This window comes from Amblyraja radiata, chromosome 19 (genome assembly GCF_010909765.2).
Source record: "Amblyraja radiata isolate CabotCenter1 chromosome 19, sAmbRad1.1.pri, whole genome shotgun sequence".
NCBI classification, from domain to species: Eukaryota; Metazoa; Chordata; class Chondrichthyes; order Rajiformes; family Rajidae; genus Amblyraja; species Amblyraja radiata.
In genome coordinates, this window is record NC_045974.1 from 12,497,494 (window position 1) to 12,519,553 (window position 22,060).

General features: G+C 44.5%; 1 protein-coding gene across 25 annotated transcripts in view; it reads right to left on the minus strand.

Moving 5' to 3' along the window:
* LOC116983831 (neuronal cell adhesion molecule-like) overlaps positions 1-22,060 on the minus strand; it is a 160,367-nt gene that overhangs the window by 5,595 nt on the left and 132,712 nt on the right. For all 25 annotated transcript variants that reach the window (XM_033037702.1, XM_033037689.1, XM_033037687.1 and 22 more), the window contains 2 exons: positions 17,795-17,926; positions 14,983-15,061 (listed from right to left, as the gene is read on the minus strand). In XM_033037702.1, the coding sequence (XP_032893593.1) occupies positions 14,983-15,061; positions 17,795-17,926 (211 nt within the window). The remainder of the gene's footprint in view (positions 1-14,982; positions 15,062-17,794; positions 17,927-22,060) is intronic.

Below are 22,060 nucleotides of genomic sequence, written 5' to 3' on the forward strand. Positions count from 1 at the left end.
GCGATCTACATCAGGACTGTGCCAGATGAGGTCACTCGGCATACAAAGCCCCTTTTGGAGCATTGCAGAGGAACTCGGACCATTCCATGTTGAGGTCTCCTGAGACAATATAACCTTCCTATAACGGGATCAGGTTTAAAAGGTCCCAAGGAGCAAACCTTTTCACATAGAGGATGGTGTCGACATGGAACGAGCTGCCAGAGGAAGTGGTGGAGCAGGGGGCAACTTGGTTAGCATGGACGAGTTGGGCTGAAGGGCCCGTTTCCGTCCTGTATACCGCTGTGGTTCTACAACTCTCAAGATTGACTTTGTCTTTGTCTCTTCCCACAGTTGCTGCTTGATTTGATGACTGTTGCCAGAATTTTCTTAACCTGTCACACAGCCTACCTTCCCTGGCCTCGTGTTCTTAACAAAAGAAGCCTGCTGGAAAGTTCATTTAGTCTATCCATCTGCTCCCTCCCTGCAATGCAACTCCCCCACATACCCCGACCCTCTCACCCCCACCAAAATTGCTTCTTACCTCTCAGTGGAGGCCTCAATTCTGGGCCTGGAAAACGATTCACAACTCTCCATCCCAGACCTCACAATCTTATGCATGTCAACCAATCATATATAAGTTAGCATCACTAACCCCACCTTACTGTAACATTTATACTAACACCTACCTTCCAGCACTGCTCAGTTCGTGCAGCAGTCAGGATGCTCTGACAACTAATCATCCACTGTGCTGCTAGAGTCTGCATACTGATTAAAGATGATTTTGGATCACATAACGTGTATGACTCCTGTTTACAAAAGCCAAGGAATCTTCTGCAATTATCTTTTCCCCATGCCAGAACCACGTCCGCTGGCATCTCCTCATCTAGCCCATTGACAATAGTAAATGAAAACTGTTTTCAAGATACCCTGATGTCATGTAACCTATCTCCACGTTACAACCCTATAATGTCTGTAAATCGCCAGACTCCTTGTCAGCCATCAGGTAAAGGGTGTGCAGGAAGTTCCTCCGACTAAACATCTGGGAGACTTAAGCCATTCTCCTCGGTCCCTGTCACAAAGAACCTTCACATTGATTCCATCTTCTCCCAGCCAACTACCTGAGGTTGGATCGGTCTGGTTTCAATCTCGGCGTCACACTAATATGAGCACCTGATCACATTTCCACACCATTACTCGGATGAATAATTCTCAGCACATTACTAAGATCTTACAATGGCATTACTTGGATCAGTAATTACCACCTCTGATCTAATTTATTTGCCATTACATGGGGGCTAGTAATTACTGGGATATTACAAGGCATAATTACTACATCTGATCATATTTCCATACTATGACAAGGATCATTCACTTCATCCTCCTTATCATCGCCTAACTCAACTCCTGCCTCATTTATTTTCTCACTATTTCCAGAATTTTACTTTGAGCGGGTAAGATCACCTCTGACCCCTCTCGCCCTGGCCACAAGCTCTTTGAAGTCCTCTCCTCGGAAAGTCGACTCCACACTATCAAAACCTCCACGTCCAGGCATAAAAACAGCTTATTCCCACGAGCGGTAGCTCTACGTAACAGCAGCTCCACACTACTACATTCTGGTCTGTAAGGCAAGCACATGAACTCTCCAAGTACATTTTAGATATCTGTATGTGCAATATATAGCAAAGCTGTCCCTTTTTACTCTTGCACTTTATTTTTACATTTTTAAATTATAATGTTTTTTTAACTCTGTTGCCGTATCCCCAGATCCCCTTCAATGCAGTCTAGTTTACATTAGTTTAGAGATACAGCGTAGAAGCAGGCACTTTGCCCCATCGACTCCACGCTGACCAACAATCACCCCATACACTAGTTCTATCCTAAACTCTAGGGACAATTTTCAGAAGCCAACTAATCTACAATCCTGCACGTCTTTGGGATGTGGTAGGAAGTCAGAGCACCAGAGAAAACTCACTCAGTCACAGGGAGAACATACAAACTCCGTTCAGACAACACCCATAGTCAGAATCAAACCCGGGTCTCTGGCACTGTAAGGTAGCAACCCTACCGCTGCGCCATCGTGTCACCTCGCTGCACCCTAAAATAGCCTAAACCATGTGCTTCCGATTAAGCTGTGGTCCAACTCTAAAAGGATCATCCTTTTTTCCCTCAGGTCCATGTATGACCTCAGCCTTCTCTACGTCTAATCTCTTCCGGCCACACAACCCTGAGATGATTGGAATAGAAGCAGAAAGAAAGTGCTGGGAAACCCCAACAGATCAGGCAGCATCTGTGGAACGAGAAACAGTTAATGCTGTGGGTCTGCGATGCTCTGTTGAAATTGGAGATTGAGATTTGTTCCGCTCCAGGTCCAGGTCTGACCTCGTGAGCAACATTGCTCTTTATCACAGCACCAGTGCTGCCCACGACCTCACCCATCAAAGTCCCAGGCTTTGGAATTCCCATCTTAAACCTACCCTCTTCTTCAAAGCAGACCTTCAAACTTACCTTACCTTTCTTACACTGAAACAGTGCATAAAAAATGTCAGTGGATGGAAATTTATTTGAGATGACCTGCAGGCCTGGAGGATTTACAGAAATGCAAACAGAGCCATGGAGTCCTTCAACCCAATTAGCCCATGCTGACCAGGATGTCCCATTTCTACTAGTCCCACTTGCCCCTGTTTGGCCCATATCCCTATAAATCTTTCCTATCCATATGCCTGTCCAAATATTTTTTAACTGATGGTGAGGTATCTGCTTCAACTACCTCCTCTGGTGGCATGTTCCAGAAACAATATAAATCCTTCTATTGTTTAACCTTACTTAACAAGCGCACAGTTTTCATCCCTAAAATTACCACAGGGTGGCTTGGTGAAATGCTCAAGGCCACACTGAACCATTTTGATAAAGGTGCCACGTAAATGCTAGTTGTTGTTGTCTTACTTTTCTCTCACTGACCTTTTGGTACCTAGTTTGCTATGTAAACCCATCTGGTTTATGGCCACCTAACCTTATTTAATGCAGGTCTCTTGCAACCAGATCAAAAAGTCCAAGGTTGCACTCCCCCGAAAATGACAGCGAGAGCGGTCTGTTTATTAGATGTGCCGGTGATACTCAGTGTTCGAGTATCAGAACTGTGCTGCTGTACTCACCTTTACAATCCGTTGAGCAAAATGTAAATTGTTGGAGAGACTCAGTGGGTCGGGCAGCATCTGTGGAGATCAATGTTTCGGGTCAAGACCTTTCATCTTGACACGAAATGTCAACTGTCCATTTCCCACCACAGATACTGCCTGACCCACTGAATTTAGTTTAGAGATACAGCGCAGAAACAGGCCCTTCAGCCCTCCAAGTCTGAAGGAGGGTCTCGACCCGAAACGTCACCAGTTTCTTTTCTCCAGAGATGCTGCCTGACCCGCTGAGTTACTCCCCCATTTTGTGTCTATCCCCACTTCGTGCCTGGTCTTGATTTTATTCAGTTGGAACTCCCGAGAGCCTGTGTGATATATGAATGTTTGGCCACTTCAAACAGTTGAGCAGTGACTATGAAATGTATTGTCAAGCAGTGACTGCAATGTCTATCGATTGAGTTGTGTATTGTTTGCATGAGTGCTTCATGCAGGCAGGGACCAATCTTTTAATTCCCACAACTATTCCTCCCCCATTCCCCCTCCTTTTCCTCCCCCACTCTCCTCTTCAAATCACTGGCCATCAACCAGCTGTATTCCACATTGGTATTCAACTGATAATTTGTACCCAATTTGGATTTGTAAGGCTGAGGTTTTACTTAGGGTGTAGTTCAGAGAACTGATGCAGGATGTTGGCCTACTAACTACATCACAAAATGCACTCCTTGTTGAATAACACAAGGAGATCTGCAGTATTGAGTGTAGGCATTTATTGATGACCTTCAGTACGCATAAGCTGCAGTGTGATTTCTGCTGCAGATAAAGGTAAAGCAACATCTCTTTGTTGTTCTTATGTTTCAACAAGGCCCGGTGACCACCAATTGCCTCAGAAAGTAAAAAAATGTCATGGTGTTTGTATTTTCCTCACCAGATTTCCCTCATACTCTCCTCTTTTATTTTGCTAACCCTTTCTTACCTTTCCTCTATCACTCTTCCAACACTTCCCAAACGTTATTCACTTGATCCTGTTTCCGTACACTGTGGACGGTTCGGTTGTAATCATGTATAGTCTTTCCGCTGACTGGATAGCACGCAACAGAGGCACGATGGTGCAGTGATATTTAAGCCACCTTACAGCACCAGAGACCCGAGTTCGATCCTGACTACAGGTACTTGTCTGTACAGAGTTCTCCCCGTGGCCTGCATGGGTCTTTCCCAGGAGCTCTGGTTTCCTCCCACGCTCCAACGACGTACAGGTTAGTAGGTTAATTGGCTTAGTAAAATTGTAAATTGTCCCCAGTGTGTGTAAGGCAGTGTTAATGTGAGGGGAACCGCTGGTCCCCCCAGGTTTGCGGATGACACTAAGCTGGGGGGCAGTGTTAGCTGTGAGGAGGATGCTAGGAGGCTGCAAGATGACTTGGATAGGCTGGGTGAGTGGGCAAATGTATGGCAGATGCAGTATAATGTGGATAAATGTGAGGTTATCCACTTTGGTGGCAAAAACAGGAAAGCAGACTATTATCTAAATGGTGGCCGATTAGGAAAAGGGGAGATGCAACGAGACCTGGGTGTCATGGTACACCAGTCATTGAAAGTAGGCATGCAGGTGCAGCAGGCAGTGAAGAAAGCGAATGGTATGTTAACATTCATAGCAAAAGGATTTGAGTATAGGAGCAGGGAGGTTCTACTGCAGTTGTACAGGGTCTTGGTGAGACCACACCTGGAATATTGCGTACAGTTTTGGTCTCAAAATCTGAGGAAGGACATTATTGCCATAGAGGGAGTGCAGAGAAGGTTCACCAGACTGATTCCTGGGATGTCAGGACTTTCATATGAAGAAAGACTGGATAGACTCGGCTTATACTCGCTAGAATTTAAGAGATTGAGGGGGGATTTTATAGAAACTTACAAAATTCTTAAGGGGTTGGACAGGCTAGATGCAGGAAGATTGTTCCCGATGTTGGGGAAGTCCAGGACAAGGGGTCACAGCTTAAGGATAAGGGGGAAATCCTTTAAGACCGAGATGGGAAAAACATTTTTCACACAGAGAGTGGTGAATCTCTGGAACTCTCTGCCACAGAGGGTAGTTGAGGCCAGTTCATTGGCTATATTTAAGAGGGAGTTAGATGTGGCCCTTGTGGCTAAAGGGATCAGGGGGTATGGAGAGAAGGCAGGTACGGGATACTGAGTTGGATGATCAGCCATGATCATATTGAATGGCGGTGCAGACTCGAAGGGCCGAATGGTCTACTCCTGCACCTATTTTCTATGTATCTATGTATCTATGGTCGGCACAGCCTTGGTGGCCCGAAGGGCCCGTTCCCGCGCTGTATCTCTAAACTAAACAAAAACAAAACAAAAAAGCTTTTTCACTGTACCTTGCTACACATGACAATAAAGTAATGTAAACTAAACTTGTCCCTCAGAGGTGGCGATTCCTGCTGGGGTCGATCAAGCCAGGGACTTATTCCCATGTATGGCCGCGGACTGGTTGATGGCCAGTGATTTGAAGAGAAAAGGCAGATGTCCATGAATGAACACCAAGTAAATCAGCTGAAGAGCATTAACTATGGACAAGACAGGCGAAGATGAATGAAGAGAATTTAAAGTAATTTTAATCGACAAGAACCTATGTTTAGTTATTTAAATATTGAACACTTTATATTTATAACCTCATTTCAAGCCGTGTAGGATTATATTATTAAATGAAATATATAGTTCTCTGTGCTCATCAGCTGAGAATATAATTCTCATTCCTTTCATTTCAGTTGTGGCAGTGGCACAGCTACTGGATCGACCGCCTCACAGCTCCTGGGTCCTTTCCTTGGGTACCTTGGTGTGGAGTTTTCACGTTCTCCCTGTGTCTCTGTGAGTTTTCCCTGGTTGCACTGCTTTCCTCCCACGTCCCAAAGACATGTGGGTTGGTGGGTTAAATGACTGGGGTAAATTGTCCCTAGTGTGCAGGTGAGTGGCTGAACCTACAGGCCAGTTGGGAGAATGTGAAGAGAACAACAAATGGGATTAGTGTAGTATTAGTATAAATAGGTGGTTCATCGTTGACAAGGACTCAATGGGGCCAAATGGCTGTTTTGTGCTGCATGACTCTATGACATTTAGAGATTGTTCAAATAAATTTCCAGAGATGAAAAGTACCTGCTCCAAACTCTCCAGCTATGCCCATCCAGATGATCATCCTAACTTTGGTATCGCTTCTCTGGATGGGTCAGTGGTCAGATGGTTGTCCAGTATGGAACAAGCCAGCAACTTGTTAGTTTGTCTCCAGATCATCACACAGGGAACGGATCTCGGCTAACGGCACCAAGTTGCCTCTTTGGGTTCAGAAAGAGACGGCGCGGTGGCGCAGCGGTTGAGTTGCTGCCTCACGGCGCCAGAGACCCGGGTTCAATCCTGACTATGGGTGTTTGTCTGTACGGAGTTTGTACCTTCTCCCCGTGACCTGCGTGGGTTTTCTCAGGGGACTCCGGTTTCCTCCCACACTCCAAAGAAGTACAGGTCTGTAGGCTCATTGGCTTGTATCACTGTAAATTGTCCCTCGTGTGTGTAGGATAGTGTTAATGTGTGTGGATTGCCGGTCGGCGTGGACTTGGTGGGCCGAAGGGCCTGTTTCCGCGCTGTATCTTTAAACTAAACAAAACTAAACTACACTAAAGGAGGAAAGGAAAATCCAACCATAGTTCCTGCGCCTTAATGTCAACTGAAACACTAAATGGTGGAAACTGAAGGGAGACTTGACGTTTCCACTACTGGGAGAGTCTCGGACCAGAGAGCACAGCCTAAGAATAAAAGGACGCACCTTTAGAAAAGAGATGGAGAGGATTTTCTTTAGGCAGAAGGTGTTGAATCTGTGGAATTCATTGCCACAGATGGCTGTTGATGCCTTCCCCCGCCCCTTTGGGTATTTTTAAAGCAGAGATGGACAGGTACTTAATTAGTAAGGGTGTCTGAAGGGCCTGTCCCACTTGCCGATTTTTTCGGCGACTGCTGGCATCATTGACTGACGTATCAGGTCACCGAAACATTGCAGGGCGATGCGGCAGTGACGCGGCCGTGATGACGTATGACGCGCGGTGTTTTTTCGACTGTCGCAATGTTTTTTTTGGTCGCCACTGGATTTTGAAATGTTCACAATCTTTTGGCGACACTGATATATCGCCGATAAAATCGCCAAGTGGGACAGGCCCTTAAGGTTACGAGGAGAAGGCAGGAGAATGGGATTAAGTGGGAAAGATAGATTATCCATGATTGTACGGCAGAATACACTCGATGGGCCAAATGGCCTGATCCTGCTTCTATGATTTATGAACAATAGATACGTTTCAAAATTTGAGGGGCGTAGTTAGAGGAAATGAAAGGGGCGGGGGAGGGTGACCCCTGCAACAGGAACAAGGGAGCATCAATTTAAATTAATTAGTGAAAGGATTAGAGGGGAGATGATGAAAATGTTTTCACCCATTCCAAGTGTTTGGATTCACCACTTGAAGGTGTTCCATCACCTGTTCTCAGTGTGGACTCTCGTAAAATGGCGAGACCAAGCGCAGACTGGGCAATTGGTTCGCAGAACGCCTACACTCAGTCCACCCTGGCCTTCATGATCTCCCAGCTGCCAAACATTTTAACAGCCCATCCTATTCCCATACTGACCTTTCTGTCCTGGGCCTCCTCTACTGTCGGAGTGAGGCCACATGCAAATTGGAAGAATAACACCTCATATTTCTCTTGGGCAGCTTACAACCCAGCAGTATGAATAATGATTTCCCTAATTTCAAGTAACCCTTGCATTCCCTCTCTCACCGTCCCTCCCCCACCCTGCTAGTTGGTTCGTGTAACCTCCTCCACAGCCATCCATGGACCATTGTGGGCTCTTTGGCCATCCGTTCCAGCTCCGTTCTGTACCATTTCATACCCCTAGTTTCCCTCTCCCCTGACTCTCGGTCTGAAGAAGGGTCTTGCCCCAAAACGTCACCTATTCCTTTTCTCCGCAGATGCTGCTTTGACCCGCCGAGTTACTCGAGCAATTTGTGTCTATCTTGGTTTAAACAAGCATCTGCGTTTCCTTCCTACACACCTGAAGGGTTGTTATAGGCACTTGTTAATATAACAGTGTCAACTGTGTTGAAACAGTCACTTTATTCATATTGTATTTGAACATGTACTTGGTATGTGATCTACAGGGCTTTGGACCAAGAACTGAAAGGATTAAACCAGGGGTGAACAGCTCACAATGCAAAATGAATTGCTGTTATTGCTTTTGGAAAAGGGTAAGGGAAGAGCAACGTTGATACGAGATTAGCTTGCCTAAGTTCCATGGTGGGATTTGACCTCATTTATCTGTTTCATTAATCTCCTTTAGGGATGAAACCTGTCATCCATGCCCAGCCTGGCACCTGCCTTGCTGCCCTTGAAGTAGCCTGCGGGCAAGTGGGCAGTTAAGGCTGGGAAACAAATATGATACCAGAGAATGTCACTGCAATCAGGCCTGTTCCATGGCCCATCGATTTCTTCCCTTTGAAATCGGTGAGCTGCCATTTGAGCATGGTTCTCAATATGGCTTAACAATGCAGGAAGGAAAAAGTGATTGTGGCACACTTGACAAGAGGACCTATTGTCTTGTTTTGGCCTCTTGAGTCCACACTAACCATTGATCACCCGGTCACACTCATTCCATGTTATCCCACTTTCGCATCTGCTCTCTACAGCAGCTATTCAAACTGCACATATTTATATGCCAGACCTCTTGAGGTAAAGGTCACCTCTCCATTAATCTTTTGTTTATTGTTTCAGCTGTCCATTGGTAACCTCAGTGCATGAAACATTAAATCTCTCTGGCCCTCCACATTATCTTTCCTGAGTGTAAAATGGATGAAGTCACATTTCCTTACATTTCATATTCTCTTTGAGCACAGAAAAATGTTAATTCTGAATCTCTTCAATTATCCCATTAAATAAATAGGCGAAGGAATGTTAGGTTTGATGCTGAAGCAAGCCTGAGCTGAATAACCTTGGACAGGATTGAAATCAGCCTCATTGCCTCTGGTTGCGGGGGAAGGCAAATCACTCAAGAGAGAGTTAGATATTGCTCTTTGGGCTAAAGGAATCAAGGGATATGGGGAGAAAGCAGGAACGGGGTACTGATTTTGGGTGATCAGGCATGATCATATTCAATAGCATGCTGGCTCAAAGGGCCGAATGGCCTACCCCTGCATCTATTTTCGAAGTTTCTACCCTTCCCACTCCAATACTACTGTAGTCAAATAGCCTCAGACAACATCCGGCTTCACAAGTATAAGACGGTGGTTTAAATAGAAGGTAGACTCTGGTACTCTCTGCCACAGAAGGTAGTTGAGGCCAGTTAATTGGCTATATTTAAGAGGGAGTTTGATGCGGCCCTTGTGGCTAAAGGGATCAGGGGGTATGGAGAGAAGGCAGGTACAGGATACTGAGTTGGATGATCAGCCATGATCATATTGAATGGCGGTGCAGGCTCGAAGGGCTGAATGACCTACTCCTGCACCTATTTTCTATGTTTCTATAGACACAAAATGCTGGAGTAACTCAGCGGGTGAGGCAGCATCTCCGGAGAGAAGGAATGGGCGATGTTTCGGGTCGAGACCCTTCTTCAGTTTGGGTAAGGTATCAGAGATTATGGAATTGTGTTGCAGGCAGCAGCCGAAGCCTTGGAACCAAAGACGAGAGGATGCAAAGTCAGTGGACGACCAAGTAGTGGGGAGAATGAAACCAGTTGCCTTTTGTGCAGCTGCATTTTAGTAGTCTATTTTGCAAACTGCAGGAGATGCAAAGTGTTGAAAACAAGCTCATGTTCTGCACGAATTATGAGGATCAATTCTTAGAGGTTTAATCAATAACAGCAGAATCACGTTAGAGGTCCAACATATTTAGTTGAGTTCCAGCTTTTGAGACAAATGACATTATTAGCCAAGAACAACAATCCACTATCTTTTGTAATAAGCACATTTACCTTTTATTTCCATTAGGGTGCAACACTTTTCACTTGAATTTCAAATAATGAATTTCCCGGCCCCCACTCACTCTCTTTCCCTTCTGAATTTGACACCACGGGGACCAATATCTCAGTACAATCCCGTTCCTGTGGCTAGTGCGGAGTGGGACTATTATTGGGGACGACACAGCAAGGCTCATTCCTGGGATTAAGCCACAGGACAACAATCAAATGTGGATAGATTGGCTCATTATTCTTCATCCCAAATCTGCTGAGGTTATTCACTAGGGACTAAACCTGTAGGTTCACTTTGAGCTATGGGGCGATATTTTCCTTTGATTAAAAAAATAGGAAGAAACGTTCCATCATTTCTTGATGCTGTTGCAATGAGCCTTGAATTAAAAACAGCATTGGTGTCTCTGGGTCATGCTCAAAGCAAGTGGCCCTATCCCATAGCTACCTTTATTAATGATGGCAGCCCATCAATTGATAATCAGTTGCACCCTAAAGTTTTGTAGAAACAATAAGGCAATATAGATGAATAGCAACAAAGAGCTACTTATACAAAACAAGGGGTACAATATATACATTCATATATCTCTGCAAATAAATAGGTAATGTACATCAACTTATAAAGCTCATACAGATTAGATATCTTACACAATAGGAAAGAATTTAATACAGGTATAATAACGATTACAAGAACACATAAGGCTTCAAATTTACAATTTTGCTTTGAGATTGTTTTGGAGGTAATGCACGTCGCTGAGGATTAAAAGGAACAATGGTTTTGTGAACAATGATGAGCCAAACTGCTTTTATTAAACTTAACAAATGCACAAGGTAAAGTGTGCAGACATCAGGAAGTGCCAAAACATGATCCGATACCAGGGAGTTCTTCGCTCCCTGGATACAAAACTAGAGACTCACTACCCTTTTAAAGATGCCCATTTCCCTTAAGGAATGTGAACTGGAGCCTCCTTCTTAAGCCAGGGGATTGGCGTATCCCAAGCCTTTCCCCTGCATTTAAGAATCTGCATCCAGTCCAACCCCATTAGTTCCCCATATTGAATGACTCAGAGCTGCATCCTCTTTAAGCAAAGTCCCCAGACACATTCCCTTGAAGCTCAGTTTCAACATACGCATGCAGAATCCCATCCCCTTCAGGATTGCACCTGGAATCCCATTCCCATAAGGAAACAGACTCTGAATGCCAAGATGGATGTTGGATGCACATCAATAAATTGTGCAAAATAGTGGAAACAATTTTTGCACAACAATCAAAACAAAATAGTGGAGCAGCTTGTCAGGGAGTAAATTGTAACTCCAGGGGTGGAAGTTGGGGCAGTGGTGCTTCAGGGTCACTGGGGAGGGGAGAGCAGCCCATGTCAGGGAGGGAAGGATCATTTTATAGAGTGTGTGAGGACAACATGTCAGGCAGTGAAGGTTTGGGGTGACGTTTCAAGCTGTGAAGAGTCAGCTTGTGGAGAAATGGACACTCTGTGAAGGGTCACTGGGGAGAGATTCAGTGCCCGGGAGTAATGGTCATCTTGCGGTGAGAGTGGAGCAGTGTGTTGGGGAGTAAGGGTCACTCCTGAGGGGGAGACTAAGGGTGGTGTTTCAGGGAGAGAATTTCCATCAAATTTCATCAAAGTATATCTTAACTGGTTTTAAAATTCTAGGTTTGCACCAAATTGGAAAGATAATTGGCTGTAGAAGTTGTTGTCCACATGCAGTCAAAGCAACATGGGTTTCATTTTCCTACAAGAGTGAATTAAATTTGCTCAGACCTGAATACCCCTATGTTGCATTGATAGCAGGTGAGCTGCCCCAGGCACTGCTAATATGCAGAGACTGCATCTCAAAGAACAATATCACTGACCTCAGACCCAATCTGCTCCAAATGTGGCCAGGGTGTTTCAATGGCTGCTCTTCCTCCTAGTAAGCCCTCCCTCCCCCAGGGTTCTTCCTTCACCATCTCCCACGGCTCGACTACATGTTGGTCCTTGGCAACATCATCCCGAATCATGGCTTCAGTTGCCACAGTGTGCTGACAATGTCCAGCTTAATCACGTCATTATATTTCTTGACCCTTCCTCTCTCTAAATCCTTCTAAATGTTTAAGAAATATTTAGACAGGTAAATAGATAGAAACAAAAAGCTGGAGTAACTCAGCGGGACGGGCAGCATCTCTGGAGAGAAGGAATGGGCGTCGTTTCTGGTTGAGGCCCTTCTTCAGACTCTGAAGAAGGTCTGAAGAAGGGTTCTAAGCCGAAACGTCACCCATTCCTTCTCTCCAGAGATGCTGCCTGCCCCATTGACTTATTCCAGCTTTTTGTGTCTATCTTCAGTTTAAACCAGCATCAGCAGTTCCTTCTTACACAGGTAAATTGGTTGGACAGGTTTAGAGGGATATGGGCCAAATGCAGGCAGGTGGGACGTGTAGATGGGACATGTTGGCCGACATGTGGGCAGGTTGGGCAGAAGGGCCTGTTTCCATGCTGTAATATTCTATGACTATGACTTCCTCTACATTGGGAAACCGCTTGCCTGATACTCAATCCTGGAAGAACAGAGCTTCCCTCCCACCAAGTACTGGGAATGCAAAGACTGAAATCATTGGATTGAATCCTCACCACAGTCTTCACATTCTTGACACCAATTGAACGCTCTAAGGGCTGATGAAGAGTGCTTGCCCCAAAACATGAACTCTGCTTCCCTTTCCAATGGTGCAGTCTGACCTGTCGAGTGTTTCCAGCATTTTATTTCAAGGCTGAGTTGGGCTGATGATAACCTCAATGACATGTTTCACCATCCAGTCAACTTTGTGCCAGATACCTGTGCTACATCCAACCTCATCCATCACATCGCCCGACTATCCCACTGCCTCATCTCGCCTGCAGCTAAAACTCTCCACTCTGCGTTTGAAACCCAAGACTCAATATTCCAGGACAATCCTTGCCAACCTCCCACCTTCCACTTCATCAGTTCTACAGCCCTCTCCCTAACTTACACTGAGTTCCATTCAACAATCAGTCTTGTGTCCAATGCCCTGGAGTGACCTCAAACCTCTACTTTACCAACTTCAGTCCCAAATCCCGCCAGGTCTCACTTCTCCCTTTCGCTGTCCAGTGCTGCAATTCTCAGAGACATCTGTGCTTCTCTCATTCTTGTTGTTGATCATTCCTTTGCCATTGATGCTGCTGGAATCTTAAGTAGAGAGTATGTAGAAACTCTGTACAGACAGCACCTGTAGTCAGGATCGAACCCCCGCCTCTGGCGCTGTCAGGCAGCAACTCTACTGCTGAGCCACTGTGCCGCTCATTAACATGTGGAACATTTAAACAAGAAGTGACTATTCTCTCATTCAACTAAATCATGGCTGATTTCAAACTCAACCCCATTTGCTTCATAAACTCATCATATCCTTCCCCGATATGCCCCTGTGGCAGCGCCTTTTATTTTGGAGGGCGTTTCAAATTTCCACTATTTTTTGTTTAAAGTGGTACCTAGAGTTGCACCAGAATTGTTTTGTACTGACCCTGTTTGCTTCTGGGCTAACTACTCCATTGAATCTGTTTATCACTTGAAAGACCTCAATTACCCTAGACATTCTCTACATATCCCACATAAAATTGGAAAAACTCAATAGGTTGGGCAGTGTCTGTGGAAAGAGAAGCAGTCAATGTTTCGGTGTTGACACCCTTTGTTAATTCCTTGTCAATATGACTCTTGTCTTCATAACTCCCAAAACAACTCTCCTTTCAACAATGCTCTCACCTTCTGCTCCAGCTCCCTCACTAACCTTTCATTCGCCTCTTCTAGGAGCTGAGCTTCAAGTCACTCCACAGTATGAGATGGAGTCCATGTTACTGCAAACTCAGTGTTCTTCTCCTCAACGTCCAGCTCAAATAATCCAGAAGATTATAGTCCAGCTATATTTAAGAGGGAGTTAGATGTGGTCCTTGTGGCAAAAGGGATCAGGGGGTATGGAGGGAAGGCAGGTGCAGGATACTGAGTTGGATGATCAGCCATGATCATATTGAATGGCGGTGCAGGCTCGAAGGGCCGAATGGCCTACTCCTGCACCTATTTTCTATGTTTCTATGTGAAACAAAAGCAAAAAATACTGGATACACTCATCAGGTCAGACAGCTTCTGTGGTTATCATTTTGGGTCTGAGGTCCTCTTCAGTCCTGATGAGATTTCCAGCATTTTCTGATGTTGTTTCTGATTTCCAGTATCTGCGGTTTTACTTTTTTTACACCAGAACATTTTTTTTTTACACAGATACGAGAGGGGGCCTGGAACGCATAGTCAGGGGTTGGGATGGAGACACATATGATGGTGGTGTTTAAGAGGTTTTTAGATAGGCACATGGAGTGCAGGGAATAAAGCGATGGGGATCATATCATGTAGAGGCAGATGAGATCAGTTTAACTTGGCATCATGTTCGGCACAAGGACCCGTTTTGTACTGCTCTATGTTCTATGTAACATGTGAAGCCTTTTAACCAATGATTCCAGGTGCAATAATCCAGAAACCAATCTGTTCAAAACGTTAAAACGATCAGATCTTATTTTCCGAAGAGAAAAACAATTGCAATGCTTTTGAAGTTCGGAGGCTGAAAGCAGTTTCGGTTAAAGTGCGAAAATCCGTGAAACCGGGATGTCGGGATCAGCGTGTGAGAGTATGATAGATTTACAGAAAATCTCCAAATCCAGAAACGGGATGGGGGAATTGCAAAGGAAAAGACACAGCCCCAACACAGACCATTCACAGTTTCAAAGCTCACTACATTCAACGGGTCCAAGACTAGGAATTCCGACCAGCTGGATAACTCTTCAATGAGACAGAACAGAGAGGCAGGTGACAGGCTAGAGGACAGGTGCTCACCTGTATTCACCAAAGGCACCGTCATCCTCTTTCATCGGCTGAATCTCGGGATCGGCGTGAGCATCCTCTTTCTCCTTCACTGTAAACATCAGGGGTGGAGATCAGAAAGAGGTAGGCGTTACATCAGGGGGCCGTTTTTCCCGAGCACGGAAAATTGCTCGGGGTGGCGGAAAGGGAATGGAGGGGAAGGGAATGCATGCAGAAAGATGGGGTGTTGGAGAAATGGGGGTGAGGGTGGTTGGAAGGGAAATCCAGGTGGAAGAGGGAGAAGGAGGAGGGGGCAAGAGAGGTGTTAAATGGAGATGGGAAAGGGGGAGAGGGGACAAAGGAAGAGGTGACCGTAAAAGTTGGCAAGGAAAGAGGAGAGAAATGGGAAAAGGAAGAGATGGAAATGGAAGAGAAGGAAAAGAAGAGTGATAGGGTGCACAGCAGAGGAGGAGTGGGAATGGAAGGGGAATAGTGGAAAATGGCAGCAAGGGATCAAACGAGGGACAGGAGAAAGGAATGTGGACTGCGTAAAGGAGAGCTAGAGAACAGAAGGGCAGGTGAGTGTGAGGTTGTGAAGAATGGAGACCAGCATGGTACGGGGGTTGGGAAATTCAAATAAACAAGAGGAAAGCCTGCCAGAGCATAAATGTGAAGTTGCCCCACAACTAAATGAAATGTAGTCATAGAGTTGTACATTGTACAAACAGGCCCTTTGGCAAATCCCACTTGCCCGTAGTAAATCCATATCCCTCTAAGCCTTGCCCATTCAAGCTACCTGTTCAGATGTCTCTTAAATGTTGTTACTGTTCCTGCCTCCACCGCCCCCACCACCTCCTCTAGCACCTCATTCCAGATACCAATTATTCTTGGTGTGAAAAATTTACCATTCAGATCCCCTTTCTATCTCCTCTCTCTCACCTTGAACCAATGTCTTAGTTTATGGCATCAAGGTAACCAGACCTGGCTATCTACCCTAAGTATGCCTCTCATATACACCTCAATCATGTTATCTCTCAGAAAGGGGCTGACTCCGGGGGAAAAGAGAACTAGCCTATCCAAATCTCTCTTGATAACCCAAGACCTTCAATTCAGGCACATCCTTGTGAACCTTTTCTGCGCGCACTCAAGCTTAATCACGCCCTTCCTCTCGAGCGGTGACCAGAACTACATACAATACTCCAAGTGTGGCCCAACCAGTTTTTGTACAACTCTAACATGACATCTCTTATATTCAATGTTTCAGCCAATGAAGGCAAGCATGCCACATGCCTTCCTTACCATCCTTTCTACCAGTGTTGCCATTTTCAGGGAATTATATATTGTAACCCTCAGACTCCCTGTTCAACAACACTCCCCATGGCCCTACCATTCACTGTGTGTGTCCAGCCCTGGTTAACTCTCTGAAAGGCATCATTTTTCACTTGCCTGAGTTAAATTGCATCTGCCATTCACTTGTACATTTTTCCTGTTGATCTAGATCCTGTTGTGACCTTAGACATAGAAACATAGAAAATAGGTGCAGGAGTAGGCCATTCGGCCCTTCGAGCCTGCACCGCCATTCAATAAGATTATGGCTGATCATCCAACTCAGTATCCTGTACCTGCCTTCTCTCCATACCCCCTGATCCCTTTAGCCACAAGGGCCACATCTAACTCCCTCTTAAATATAGCCAATGAACTGGCCTCAACTACCTTCTGGCAGAGAATTCCAGAGATTCATCACTCTCTGTGTGAAAAATGTTTTTCTCATCTCGGTGCTAAAAGATTTCCCCCTTATCCTTAAACTGTGACCCCTTGTTCTGGACTTCCCCAACATCGGGAACAATCTTCCTGCATCTAGCCTGTTCAACCCCTTAAGAATGTTGTAAGTTTCTATAAGATCCCCCCTCAATCTTCTAAATTCTAGCGAGTACAAGCCGAGAGTGTGGTTTGACCTTAGACAACCTTCATGTGTGGTGATACAGATTGTTTACAAAGATAGTTTAAAGTTTTCCCTTTTTTAATGGGTCTAATCCTTCTGTGTCACTTACTGATGTGGCTGGTGCAACCATATTCCTTAACACTCTTTACAGTACTCATGTCTAAGCTCCCACTCTTGCAGCATTGGAATTGAATTTGGTACTGTAAACAACTCCAAGTCTATGTTATCCAAACTCCAGCTTTACTTCTAACTTCAAGTAGCATTGCTCAGCACTTCATATTTCGCTTGGGCAGCTTACAACCCAGTGGAACGGTAAGGATTTCTCTAACTTCAAGTAACCCTTGCATTGCCTCTCTCTCTCTCTCCCTCCCCCATCCTAGTCATTGTACTAGTTTCACAGTCATCCTGTTGAGTTTGATTGTCTGCATAACTTGTTATCACCCAGCCTACAGCCAACAATGGACCATTGTGGGCTCTACCTCTCCTTGATCACCGTTACTGCTTTAATTATCTTTCATTCATTTGTTCTATATCTCTCTATATCACCGTCTATATCTCTCATTTCCCTTTCTCCTGACTCTCAGTCCGATGAAGGGACACGATCCGAAGCATCACATATTCCTTTTCTCCAGAGATGCTGCCTGGTCCACTGAGTTACTCCAGCTTTTTGTGTCCATCCTCAGCTTTACTGGCTACATCCTCCAACCCACCTCAGTGAACTTCTCTCTAAATGCATGGCTATGGGTATGAAATTGAAAAGACAGATCTTCTCAGCTCATTCCTCATGTTACGTCTGACTAATACCAGTCCTCGGAATCACCAAGGTCTAGAGAGCTTTTGGCGTAAACTTGATTAGAACTTTCCATGGTATCTCAATGCCCTGTTGGGTGAAGATGGTCTTACCTGGGTATTTGCCTCCTTTGTTCCTTTTGATGAAGCAGACAATCAGGAGGATGAGGATCAGAAGGGCGATGGCACACATCAAGCCAATGAACCAACCCTGGGTGGCAATATCCACCTGACGGCTTGCCATGGCTGGTGTTGTTTATTTGAAAGAGAGAGTGAGAAAACACTGATTACCACCTGAATTAAAGTGACTGGAGGCGGAGATTGTAACCCAAGGCGCTTTTATGTTAACTTCGGAGTTTAATGAAAGGCAATGATAACAAAACAGATAATACGTTATCTGTCATCAATCACAATCACAGATAGTGCTTAAGGGGAATGAAACGCAACAAAGTTCAAAAACATCTCATATTTTGCTTGGCAAGCTAACGACCCAGCAGTAGGAATGTTGTTATCTCTAATTTCAAGTAAATCATGCATTCCCCCCCATCTTAGTCGCCCTACCAGTTCCACTGTGCCCACCCTTGTATCCCTCTTCCCCAGCCAACAATGGGCCATTATGGGTTCCACCCTTCCTGAGGTCGTCTGTTGCTGGCCCCAATTTGTTCCGGCCTTTTCTCACCTCCAGTTTATTTCCTCCTCCACCCTCCCTCCAACCTCTACCTTCAGTCTGTAGAAGGGCATCAACCCGAAACGTCACCTATTCTTTTTCTCCAGAGATGCTGCCTGACCCGCTGAGTTACACCAGCATGGTGTGCCTATCTTTGGCATAAACCAGCATCTGCAGTTCCTCCCAGCACAAAAATGTTTCATCTGGATTTATAGCATTAACCTGTATTTCTTGTCAGTTTTTAATTGAAGTAAGATAGCTGCTATTCATTTTTTAAATCATTCACCAATTCTTACATTGTGGTGCGATTGGGGTGATAGGGAAAGGGCATTCCTATTGATTTGGCAATCTTCTCAATCATCTGACTTCATGGGGAGGTGTTGTTCTATGGGCGACTGAATTAATATCAATCATTTAACAGCGTCGTCAAAGGTTAAATCACTCCTTGCTTTCTCCATGTAACGGCAAATTTCCAACTTTTCCAGTGTCCTCCCTTTCAGTTGCCATTACCACACAGGTGAGTAGGAGTGGTCTTACGCAGACCTAATAGAACCGATCTACCTGTCGTTATTTCCAGTTTAATTGGTTATTTGTTCATTGAAGTAGTTGTACAAACAAAGAGATGAACGTACCAGGTTTTCCTTATTCTGCATGCAATTTGTAGCTAGCTGCTCTGTCCCTGGTCTGGTAAGAACTGTATGCTCTCCTTCCCTGTGCCTGCCACTTAAAGTCCAGAGGGCCTTATATACACACCACCCTGTGCATCTAATGACCACCCCCAAGTGTCCAAAATAATATGGCAAGATATATCTAGACAAAATAATGTACTATGCCAACAGTAGCTAGCCTACACATAAATGACTCCTACACTCCATATGCCACATCTTTCCCAGTTTTCTCTCTTCTGGTGGCACTGGCTGGAGCTACGGCATTGCTCAACAGAAGCTACACCAGGGGCCACCCTGCAATATGCTGAGCGTTCATGGCTGTTCCAGACCGTGCTGGGTGGAGGCAGATGCATCAATGATCTGCTGCTCCTGTTCTTACCAAAGCCCACATCCATTTCCCAGCAGGGTTATTGAGCAGCAATCAGGGGGAGCAAACCCGATTGATCCCGGGTCTTGCTGGATTGTTCATCCCAGTAACCTTTCACTTTTTTGGAAGATAATGCAGAGGCAACATTGCAGATAAGTTCAAGAGAATTTCTTGCCCAAAAGATGCCCAAAAGGTGGAAGCTCTCAATCAATTAACAGGAACAATAAACCTGACCTGGTACATCCTTTACTTTAGGTTAGTTTAGAGCTTAGATATACAGCATGGGAATAGGCCCTTCGGCCCACCAAGTCCATTGCCAACCATGATCACACTTAAGCTGAGGGATCGTAACATCCACAAAAATGTGCCTCCCCAGTTCTCTGGAATTAGTCAAGAACAATCTGCTTATTGATGTTGTGCCATATTTAGCTAATTGCTACCATGCCCATAAAACTGGTCATGGGCCCAGCTTGATGAACATGTAGATACTTCAATCAAATGGATCATACTTAAAAAATAAGTAATACCTGTGGTTAGCACATGTGGCACATTCAGTCAGCATAGTTCATGAGGATGAGTGATTAAGGAACAGAGAGAAGTAGAACCAGAAGATGCAGGAACATGGAGAAGCAATCAAAAAATAAAAATATCCTAATTAAATGGTGACATTTCAAGTGGTGGAGATCAAATAAATAAACCCATGGGCATTGTTTTCATATGTTTACAAAATTGAGGTTTGTAAGAGACACCATTTCATCAAATACCTAACAATAACATAAATCAGCACAAAATGCTGGAATAATTCAACGGGCCAGGCAGCATCTCTGGAGAAAAGGAATAGGTAACATTTCGGGTCGATACCCTTCTTCAGACTGAGGAATGAGTTCTTTTTCCCCAGAGATGCTGCCTGACCCGTTAAGTTACTCCAGCATTTTATGTCTATCTTCGGTGTAAACCAGCATCTGCAGTTCCTTCCTACACAATAACACAGGTCAACTTTGCCTTGTTTTGCAATCACATTGGTTTCATTTACAGCACTAAAATCTCAGTTTAGCTGATTATCTACTGGGGTAATGGGGAAAGGGTCCACTTCAATCTAATCAAAGTTGCATTGAAACATGTGTCATGTGAAACATATCTCAAAACAACATAAAAATGACAAAGCAACATGCAAACAATGAACATAAGCAAAAGGACACACAATATAAAGATCCTCAACCAAACAAAGAGCACAGCAGTAACGGAGCGTCTGGCAAAGTCCCAGAGTGAACTTTGGTGTTCAATGCATTTGCTGAGCATTAAAAACACCAAGCAAATGGGCTAGGCAGAGGCACACAGAGTACGCCTCTGAGCACAATTCAAGGATGCATTACCTGTAACAGCACACATAAAATGCCAGAATGCATAAGAAGTCCCACCAAATCTCACATCCTTTAACATTTGTGTGAAGCCTGAAGACACAAGCTTATGCACACTTACACATAAGGTATCGCTTGTGGATATAATCCAGCTCATTGCTAAGCTCTTTCACCATTTCCCCGGCCAAAACTGATGCTCACATCAACAAACACTTCAAAATCATGTAACTTCCAATGCAACCTCAGAATGCAAGTGTTTCTCATCAGATGAGACATGCTTCAAACATAACAGACCAAACGTCTAACGGACAACACACAGATTGAAAAAATAAAACCAAATGCAAAATGCTGTTGACTGTGGAAACTGAAATAAAAATAGAAAATTCTGGAAACACTCAACAGGTCAGGAGGCACAGTCTGTGGGGAGAGAAACAGAGTTAACGCCTCATGTTTGGACACAAAGTGCTGGAGTACCTCAGTGGGTCGGGCAGCATCTCTGGAGAACATGGATAGACATGAATCACTTATCCGCGAACTCTAGTGATTCTGTCTGACCCGATGAGTTACTCCAGCACTTTGTGTCCTTTCTCTGTAAACTAGAATCTGCAGTTCCTCGTTTTTAGATGACTGACATAGTTGTTCTGATAAAGATCATCAACCTATAATATTAATTGTTTGCCTTGCCACACATGCCATCTGATCTGTGCATGCAGCGTTTATCTGTTTTTATAGCACAGAGATAAAGCTGGCTGGCAAAGAGTTAAAGACATGGCATCCTTTTTTTCTTGGTTATATTTTGCACACTTTAGCACAACTCCATTAGTGCTTATTAAAGTTGACTGGATTGTGTTTCTTTGGATTATTTTGTAATAAATGTTGTAACTCTCCCAGGCCACTTTGCTGGAAAGAGTTATAAGCTCAAACTGGATCTGAAAGCATTGCATCTCAACCCGAGTAGACTTACAGTAAAAAAAACATAGCCTCTTTAAAACATGGAGACATAGTCTCGCATACTACATTAACAGAACCATTTTGCTAGATACCAAGCTATTAATTTGCAGTAATTCAGACCTTCCTTCCAATGATCATGTTGATCCGACCAGGTATAAATAATATAACAAATATTAGACAAGCAACAGGGCTAATGAGTTATGCTGCTGACATGGGATTGATTGATTCCACACAGGAAGGCATCAGGACAATTGTACGGCGTACATGACCTTCAAAGCAATGGCTAAAGCATCTCGCTGCCAACCACTGCAAGAAGCCCGAAAACACTGGACTGAGGAGATCAACTTCTTGACAGAAAAGGCTAATCCT